The following is an 8213-nucleotide window of genomic DNA, read 5'->3' on the forward strand; positions in this document are numbered from 1 at the left end:
GCCGCGTTCGTCGAAGGGTTCCAGCGAGGTGCTTGCATTTCAATCGTGATCGAAATATGAGCTTCTTCGCTCGCACGTTTAGATTCGCGTCGCTTTTGTACAGGGGAAAGGTTAATGGACCCTAGCCCTACTAGATTCTGCAAGTAGAAATAAAAAAGCCAGGGCTCGTCCGCGGTAGACTTGGAATCGTTATGTCTCTGCTTCTACTCAGAGTTTCTACATGCCCAAATCGCACCCTCGACATTGTTGTCTGCATTCGGACGCACGCATTCGTTGCTCAGGCTCGAGCTGCTGAACCTTCCAGGCGGCGACATGCTCGGCGATCTCTTTTGAAGCTACAACGCGCTAACGAAGTGCACTGCAGTCTTCAAGGATCACACCAGCATCGCGCGCTGGGCCGTCCTGATTGCGCAGTATAGTCGACCTCGAACGTATTCAGTTGATACAAAGTTGATACAAACCTCTGTGAAGGCGGCCACCTCGTCGCCAGCTCATACGGTACGAGCTTGGGCTCCGCAATACAATTGTATGATGAGTGGGCTGTACGTCTTGGCCGTTCAGAAGAGATGTCACTAACGAAGGGCAGTTGTAGCGCTGCATGTGCGATGGATCGCTTTTATCCGGACATCCGGATAGATGCACAAAAGATCCAACAACCCCGTGGTCTTGGTCGCGCAATTTGGATGTCGACGACGCCAGCCTCGTGGCAGCGCGTGCTCGCCGAGCTTCCTCCTGCGGACGCGCCCCGCGACTCGGAGCGGCCATGGACCGCGGAGGAGCACACGCGCTTCATCGACGGCCTCGAGCTCTACGGCGCGGCGGCCTCGCCGCCATGGGCCCTCATCGCGGCTTGCGTCGGGTCGCGCTCCGAGTCCGAGACGAAGGAGCATGGCGAGTTCTACCTCCACGCGCTTTTAACGCAGTCGCTGCTCGAGGCTAACCAGCCGCGCGTCTGGAGCGACGAAGAGAACGCAATCTTCGAGGCCGCGCTCGCGAACGAGCCCAACAACGGGTCGCCGAGCTGGACCAAGATTGCGCTCGCGCTGCCGGGCAAGACCGTGTACGACGTCATGGACCACTACGAGCGCCTCGTGCGCGACCTCACGGCAATCGAAAAGGGTATTGAGATGACCACATCGTCCGTCGAGTCGGACCTCCGCGTCGCAAGTAATCTCGATCTCCATGCGCAGGATCCGCGCTGGCTCATTTCCGTCTAGATATGCAGCTCATTGCCAGCATTGCGTCGGCCAAGAACCACAGCGACCTCCTCCAGCTCTTCCGGGACGCCCACGAGAACGCATGTCCCGTCGAAGTCGCCACGTGCTTGGCGACTGCGGTCGTGGCTATGGTCGCAAGCGACGACTCGGTGACCAAAGGCTTGGTCAAGCTCACGATGGACGCCGCGCCGACGACCAAGCGCGGCGCCAAAGGCAAGCCACCGCTGGCGCACAAGAAGGCCAAGGCCACCAGTACACTAAAGCACGGGTCATGCTAGTTGTTTGTATTCTCTACTTACTACTTCCTACTACTACTACTACTACTACTACCTGTACTCTTAATGACGCTTTCTCTTCGTGCCTACTATCCTAGATCCTACATCCTCTTCGTGTTCCTACTGCACCCTTGGTCGTCGTCGTCGTTGGCTTAGATCTGGTACCGGGCGGCAATGACCTCTTGGAGAGGTCCGGGAAAGCTCGCGAAATACCGCGCCCAGTTGTCGCCCAAGCTCATCTTGAAGCCTTGCACAATCTGCTGGAGGTTCTCGTGCAGCTCGTTGCTAATGTCGTAGCCGTCGTCGCCCTTCTCGAGCGACGCGAGGGCCACACACATGGTCATAAAGTCCTGGACGATGCCCTGCGGGTTGAGCTGGACGAGGTAGCAGAGACCCGTAAAGCAGTGCTCGCGGTCCGTCGCGTCGCCCACAAAGCGCAGCGCCGCGCACCATTGCTTGGCAAAGCTCTAGCCGTCAAAAATGAGCAAAACACACTCAAAAACACACTCAAAACGTACTCCGAGGGACGGCGCGAGCGACTTGGGCACGACGACACCGAGGCGGCCAATCGTGATCGCGCAGTTCTCGTGGAGACCGCGGTTGCGCTTGGCGTCGACTTGGTTGAGAACAAAGAGGAGCTTGTCCATCGCGTCCGAGGCAAACGGTTCAATCTCCGCACCCGCCTTCATGGCGACTTCGCCAAACGCCCAGCTCGCATTGTTGCACACGGAGGGGTAGTCCGGATTGATGTTGGCGAGGAGCAGCGGCACGATTTCCTTGACGTGCGGCTGCACCAGCGTCGGGCAGTGCTTTGCAAAGTCTCCGAGGACTGCGAGCGCCGACTGGCGCACGTTGGCGTCATGGAACCGGACGCACTCGACGACGAGGTTCAAGATGTTGGTCGGGCCAATCAGCGTCGCCATCGAGCCCGTGAGGCCGTCCGTGATGCCCGAGACAAGGTCGAGCGCGCAGACAACAAACTCGGGGTCCGTCGCCTCGATCTCGTTCGGGCTCTGGCGCGCGAGGGCCGACGAGAGCAGGCCATTTTCAATGAGGCGAATGCAGCGGTCGAGCACGGGCGCCGCAAACTCTTGGAAGCCAGGGCCGAGCGCCGACGCAATCGACGTAAGACACTCGAGGAGCGGGAAGAGCTCGGCGTTGTCGTCCGGCAGCGCGTTCCACTTGACAATGAGCGGCGGCATAAACACCGCGACAAGGTCCGGGCGGTTGAGGTAGCTGCCCACCGAGTCGGCGAGCGTCCCGATCGCATCGTACAAGATGAGGAGGTTGCGCGCTTGGTACTTGCCAAACGCAAACATGAGGTTGTGCAGAATCGGCGTCAAGTACGGCACGAGCTCCTCGAGCGCCTCTTCTTCGAGCGTGCAGAACGCAGAGCACGCCGCCTGCTGCACCTTCTTGTTTGGGTCCGAAATGCGCTTGAGCATCGACTCGAGGAGCGGACGCAGCACCGTCTCGTGGTCGTTCATCGAGACCGCCCAGTTGGCGTACCGGCCGAGCGTCCAGCACGTGATGCTGCGAATGTACGGCGCCGGGTCGTCCATGAGCGTCAAGAGGTACGGGAAGAGCGCCGGGAGGTGCGGGAGAATGCCGTCCATGCAGCCCTCGGCGATCGCACCGAGCGCAAGGATGCCGCTCTCGCGCACGGCCCAGTGGCCCGTGTGGCCAAGACGCTCCTGCAAGAGCGGGAGGAGAATCGGGAGGATGTCGACGCCAAACGCGTGCGAGATCGTGTCGAGGCCGGCGGCCGCCGACTTGCGGAGCGTCCACTGCTCGACGTCTTCGTCGTCGTCCATGTCGCCATCGTCGTCTTCTTCGTCATCACCGTCGTCCGAGTTGCCGCGGTTCTCTTGCGGCTTGGCCTTGTGGAAGATGGGCTTGATGTCTTCTGGCCGGTCGGGCACCGACTCGTTCTGCTCCTGCTCCTCGATCTCAAACATCGAGATCGTCTCCTCCGAGTAGACCATGCGCGTGAGGAGGAGCGGGATCAGATGCGGCAGCGTCTGGCTCAAAACGGGCTTGACGTCCTTGAAGAGGTGCGACGGCAAATCGCAGATCGACGACCAAAACTCGCACGCTTCGAGGGCCACATTCTCGTCTTCGTCCTATGCATACGTGGCAGCATGAGGGGCGACGCATCGAGCCGGACGAAGCGACGTACGCTGGTCGAGCGAAGGATGAACGACACGATCGACGTAAAGTGCGGCATGAGCACTTGCATGTTGACTTCGAGCAAGATGACGATGCTCTGGCACACGAGCTTGCGCACGGCGCTCGACGGGTCCTGCGTGAGGTGCGAGATGCCCTATACAAGTCGGCATTAGTATCGGCCGGCGCGGAGGAGGAAGGAGGAGGATGCGCACCTGGAGGAACGCGTCCATGTTGACGACGAGCGACGCGGGCATGATCAGAATGACTTGGTTGATGCAGTTGAGCGCATCGCGGCGAAACTCGGCCTTCGGGTGGTGAAAGTACTTGAGAAAGATGGGCACGAGCAGCGTGAGCGGGCGCGTCGGCAGGCTCGGGCTCTCGAGCTTGTCCGCGTGGTCTTCGCAGATCTTGCTGAGCGCGCCAAACGCGCCTTCGACGCCGTTCTCGTTGCCAGCGTCCTCGAGATACCGGATGAGACCCGGGATCATTTCCGGGCACTGCTCGAGCGTCACGAGCTGCGCGACGACGGTCGTGAGGAGCACGCCGGCCGTCGACCGGATGCGGCCATTGGGGTCCGCGAGCAGCGCGAGGATGCTCATGCGCATGTACGTCTGCATCTCGAGCGAGAGCGTGTGGTAGATGGACTTGATGCTCTTCTTGAGGAGGAGGCCAGCGACTTGGCGGATGCCAATGTCCGGGTGCGCGGCAAAGACGTGGAGGAGGTACAGGTAAAACTCGGGGTTCTGGCTGTACTGCGTTAAACGCTCGTAAAACTGCTGCTGGACCGCGTTGTCCGGGACCGTCGACGCCTGCAAGAGCGTCACGACGTCATGCAGCGCTTCGGGCGACGGGCTCCAGTTGCTCATGCTCACTAGTATTCTAGTCACTCCAACTCGAGACTGGCCGCGACCAAACTTATAGCCGCGTATCCGGATACACCCGCCGACCTCTTCCGCCCCAATCTAGTGGCTAGCGCGGCGTATCCGGAAAACCGCCGACGGCCACGAGAAGGCGAGTGGTGTGTTTTTCACCGGCCGCAATGTGGGAAATGCACACCTTGCCCTTTGCTCTTTGGTTTTGCATCGATTGTGTACGAGCGAGGAGGATCCGGTGCTGCTTGGCGGAAGGGGCCATGGACAGACTAGATCACTGCCTACTACGAATACACGGATAAGGTATTACGACAAAGGCAGTCGGGGTAGCTTGCATCACGGCGTGCAAACGTGGGGATGAGAGTGCGCAGTAGGGTGGGACGACGCAAAGAAACGCTTGCTTTGCTTGTTTCTAGTATGCGGTATCTCGAGTAGCTAGCTATTCAATGTGTAGTCGATCTGGTCCCGAAGCTTCCACCGGCGCTTCCAACGTGAAGGGCCAATGGGTGCTGGGTAGAGTTCCTCCAGTGTCGTCGGGATGGTCGATAATATACTGGCATCCATCCTAGGCCGCCCCCACGCACAGCTTGGAAGGTCTGGGTGTCGTGGTTTCACACGGCGTCGACACCGCCGCCGCACCGACTTTGCAGAGGTGTTGGCCACGTGTGTTTTTGATTTCACATTGGGCGGCCATTGGCTTCGATCACGTGGCTATCTTTGGTTCGAACTTCGCTTTTAGAAAGCGCACCGAAAAGCTAGTTTCCGCCCCGATTTGATGTCGGAAATTCAAGGACGCACCCATTACAAAAGCCAAGGACACGATTCGGATTGGTGCAAAGGCCGAGAATGGTGTGATCGACGCGCTGGCGTCACATAAACGAGCACCAGTTTCGGGGCTCCAAGCCGCGGCGAGGGGGCACAGAAAGCGCACTGGATTTATGGCGGTAGGTGCGTAAAACCACGCAAGTTGCAGTTGCGTGGCTCTGATGAGAAATCGGAAATCAAGCGTCAGATCGCAACTTGCAGCTTCGACAACACACCAACCTACATCCCTTCAGCATGGCCGACACGACGATCGAGTACGGCGCTGCCTTGGCGCCCATCGCGATGGACAACGAAGAGTTCTTTACGGGGCCGCTCACGAACTACTACGCGGCCGAGGCCCGCGACGAGTGCTCCGACTCGGAGGACGCTCTCTACTACGCAGCCCTCGCTACGGCTTTTGGCCCGGCGCCGACCCACGCCATGTACAGCTTCTTATAAACAAGCGTGATCGTTTGTTGCCTATATATATTAAACGAAATACATAAATGTTTCATGTCGCCGTCGCCACGGGGAGTCCGTACTTGGCCCGCAGTTCGTCGCGCCGCGAGCTGTTCTTCTGCAGCCGTTGATGCTGCATTTCCAGGCGCCGCATTTCGACAGACTCCATGCTATCATGGTATGCATAGAGGCGTCAAATCAAGCAGCGTCGCATGGAGTTTGCAAACGAAGAGCCTACCCTTGGATGACTCGGTTCATCTCGGCGTGTTCCTGCGCCAAGCTCTTGGCATGCTTGGCGTTCTCTGTGGCGGTAAGGTACTAGCATGACAGCGATTTCATCCTTTCGATCGCGTCGTTTCGAAAATGCTTGTACCTGCAAAAGATCGACGGCCGCTTGGATCGCGCCGACCCACGCGTCGCGGGCGGCCGACGTCGGCGCATCCAGTTTGTGGTTTTGCGCCGGGGTCTTGATGCTCAATGTCACGGCGCCCGAGGATTCGACACTGGCAACAGCTTCCAGCAAGATGATCTTGGTCTCCCCTACGCATCGTACAAGAAGAATAAGCCATGGTCCATCTCGACTCGACCGCCAAAGGGTCCTTACCCGAATACTGCTGCGAGTTGAGGTCCACCGTTTGATACTGGAGGCTGTTGTCGACAAGTCGGAGCTTGACGCAGCGGTCCAAGAGGAAACCTAGACATGCCAAGATGGAGACGTCGTTGGCTCGTTGGCTCGGACCGTATTTCGTAAAGACGTCGCCTTCGCGGAGGAGCGGCAAGTGGCGCTCAAAGAACTCGTTCTCACGCACGACGGACGCAAAGCAGCCAGCGCAGATGCGCACGGGCGTCGTGATGCTAAACTTGAGGATCTTCTCAAACCCGCTCGCGCAGGTGCCGCATACAACTAGAGCATGCATGGGCCTTCTATGGCGTATTCGTCGTATTCGTCGTACCGTCGCCGCAAGCGCGGCAATGGTGCTTGCGGTGGAAGAGACCAAACTCGACGTTGCAGGTCGAGCACGCGTCAGCAACGTCGTCGTCCTCCCACAGCGGCGCTTGCTCGACGGCGCCGAGCACGATGCGGCGAGGCTTGGCGCCGTTGATGTAGCCTACGGAGCATTGAAGCCAGTGGACGCCGAGGGCGCGTACGCTGCGAGCGGCTGAGCGCAGCGAGGTTGTCGTCGTCGTCGCCGCTGGCAATGCACCACATCCCTGGGCACGTTGTGAGCGTTTTGAGCATTATTTCTTGGCTGCTGCTAGGATACTCGAATGTTGAGTGGCAGAAGTATTTAATTCACACTTTGTATCATATGATTTGTATACGGAATTGGCCATTCGTTTTCTATTGCGCCACTTCAACTGCGCGCTGGCCAATCGGACGCGCCCGCCCGCCTTCTACCACGGTGATTCCCATCACAACGACAGCTCAGATCGACCAGGTACGGAGCGTGGACATGATTCTGGTGCAAGACAGATTTGCTTTCCACGACCAGATTTGCTTTGCACGACCAGATGTGGACGAGCATCGATGAGCTGAAGCAACGTCGGCAAAGCAACTGAGTGTATGCGTGGGGTACTCGACGCGAGTGGCCAAGTATGCATTTGGTAGGTCCCTGCAAGCAAGCTTGTCATGTATGCACGGTGGGTCGTGGGCTCACAAACTAAAAGGTGCCATGATCAGCACAAGACGCTCGCGCCGATACCGACTGTTGTCGCACTTGGTGGTGGTCCAACACCAAGTGCCAGCTTCACGTTCCTTGGATGTCCTAGCTTTGCGCGGGTTAGGATGCAGCATCACGAGCTTGCACAACGAGAAGGCTGCAGCAACCAGGAACCGACTGACATCACGCGCCTACATTGGATCACTCGGTTTACTCGCGTATGGATGTTGCGTGAATGGTTTTGTGTCATTTCTTTGTATTGATTGTGGATTAGGTTGCGCATCACTGCTCTACATATCGGGTCTTTGCTACCATCGTGCAGGCCTGTCGACTCGATGCACCGAGATGCGCGGGTGGTGGTGGCGCACATCGTAGGCGTCTTCGTGGCGACTGATTGCGGCCTCGTTTGTCGCCAGGCTCTCTTGGCATTCGGCTACTGTGGCTTGGACCAGGTTTCGAGCGACTTAAAGCACTTGCATGAGCTCGTCCTCGGCTTCTGTCAACACGGCTTCGGCGGCTGCTGGGCTGCGATCGGTAGTCGTTGCTGCAGCGTCGAGTGCGTCGACAACACCACTGTGCATCTTTGCTTCCTGGATGCCATCGTCACGGTCAACGTGAATGCAGCGAATGGTCTCGTCCTTGGTCTCGATCGTCGCTTCGTGAAGAGGCTGGGCGCTGCTGGCGGCCATCTTGGCCACGGCAAGCTGACCCAGTAGTTCGTCGATGCGATCTTGATGCGAGACCAACGAGGCGTCC

At 58.6% G+C, this 8213-nt stretch overlaps 4 protein-coding genes across 4 annotated transcripts; 2 read left to right on the plus strand and 2 right to left on the minus strand.

Annotated features, from left to right (window-relative positions):
* Positions 1 to 683: 683 nt before the first annotated feature.
* On the plus strand, positions 684 to 1520 carry SPRG_07445 (hypothetical protein; the record flags this gene model as incomplete). The annotated part of the gene is made up of 2 exons (XM_012346584.1): positions 684 to 1167; positions 1218 to 1520. The coding sequence occupies 2 exons, from the start codon at positions 684 to 686 to the stop codon at positions 1493 to 1495; spliced, it is 762 nt and encodes a 253-aa protein (XP_012201974.1). The 3' UTR covers positions 1496 to 1520.
* SPRG_07446 (hypothetical protein) lies at positions 1481 to 4569 on the minus strand. Its single transcript, XM_012346585.1, has 4 exons — positions 3874 to 4569; positions 3672 to 3815; positions 2011 to 3615; positions 1481 to 1959 (listed from the first exon to the last, which is right to left on the minus strand). The coding sequence occupies exons 1-4, from the start codon at positions 4525 to 4527 to the stop codon at positions 1645 to 1647; spliced, it is 2718 nt and encodes a 905-aa protein (XP_012201975.1). The 5' UTR covers positions 4528 to 4569; the 3' UTR covers positions 1481 to 1644.
* Positions 4570 to 5592: 1023 nt separating this feature from the next.
* SPRG_07447 (hypothetical protein) lies at positions 5593 to 5927 on the plus strand (the record flags this gene model as incomplete). The annotated part of the gene is made up of 2 exons (XM_012346586.1): positions 5593 to 5780; positions 5891 to 5927. 2 exons carry the CDS (start codon positions 5593 to 5595, stop codon positions 5925 to 5927), a joined length of 225 nt encoding a protein of 74 aa, XP_012201976.1.
* Positions 5784 to 7056, minus strand: SPRG_07448 (hypothetical protein). Its single transcript, XM_012346587.1, has 7 exons — positions 6946 to 7056; positions 6750 to 6905; positions 6536 to 6700; positions 6401 to 6490; positions 6170 to 6336; positions 6035 to 6114; positions 5784 to 5966 (listed from the first exon to the last, which is right to left on the minus strand). The coding sequence occupies exons 1-7, from the start codon at positions 7034 to 7036 to the stop codon at positions 5849 to 5851; spliced, it is 867 nt and encodes a 288-aa protein (XP_012201977.1). The 5' UTR covers positions 7037 to 7056; the 3' UTR covers positions 5784 to 5848.
* Positions 7057 to 8213: the final 1157 nt, after the last annotated feature.

This window comes from Saprolegnia parasitica, assembly GCF_000151545.1.
Source record: "Saprolegnia parasitica CBS 223.65 unplaced genomic scaffold supercont2.30, whole genome shotgun sequence".
NCBI classification, from domain to species: Eukaryota; Oomycota; class Saprolegniomycetes; order Saprolegniales; family Saprolegniaceae; genus Saprolegnia; species Saprolegnia parasitica.

Coding starts and splice junctions, on each gene's coding strand:
- SPRG_07448 (XM_012346587.1), bottom strand. CDS start 7,036: ATGCTCAAAACGCTCACAACGTGCCCAGGGATGTGGTGCATTGCCAGC. Junction 6,906..6,945: donor TGCGCTCAGCCGCTCGCAGC/GTACGCGCCCTC, acceptor AATGCTCCGTAG/GCTACATCAACGGCGCCAAG. Junction 6,115..6,169: donor CGGCCGTCGATCTTTTGCAG/GTACAAGCATTT, acceptor CTGTCATGCTAG/TACCTTACCGCCACAGAGAA.
- SPRG_07446 (XM_012346585.1), bottom strand. CDS start 4,527: ATGAGCAACTGGAGCCCGTCGCCCGAAGCGCTGCATGACGTCGTGACG. Junction 3,816..3,873: donor ACATGGACGCGTTCCTCCAG/GTGCGCATCCTC, acceptor CGACTTGTATAG/GGCATCTCGCACCTCACGCA. Junction 3,616..3,671: donor TCATCCTTCGCTCGACCAGC/GTACGTCGCTTC, acceptor ACGTATGCATAG/GACGAAGACGAGAATGTGGC.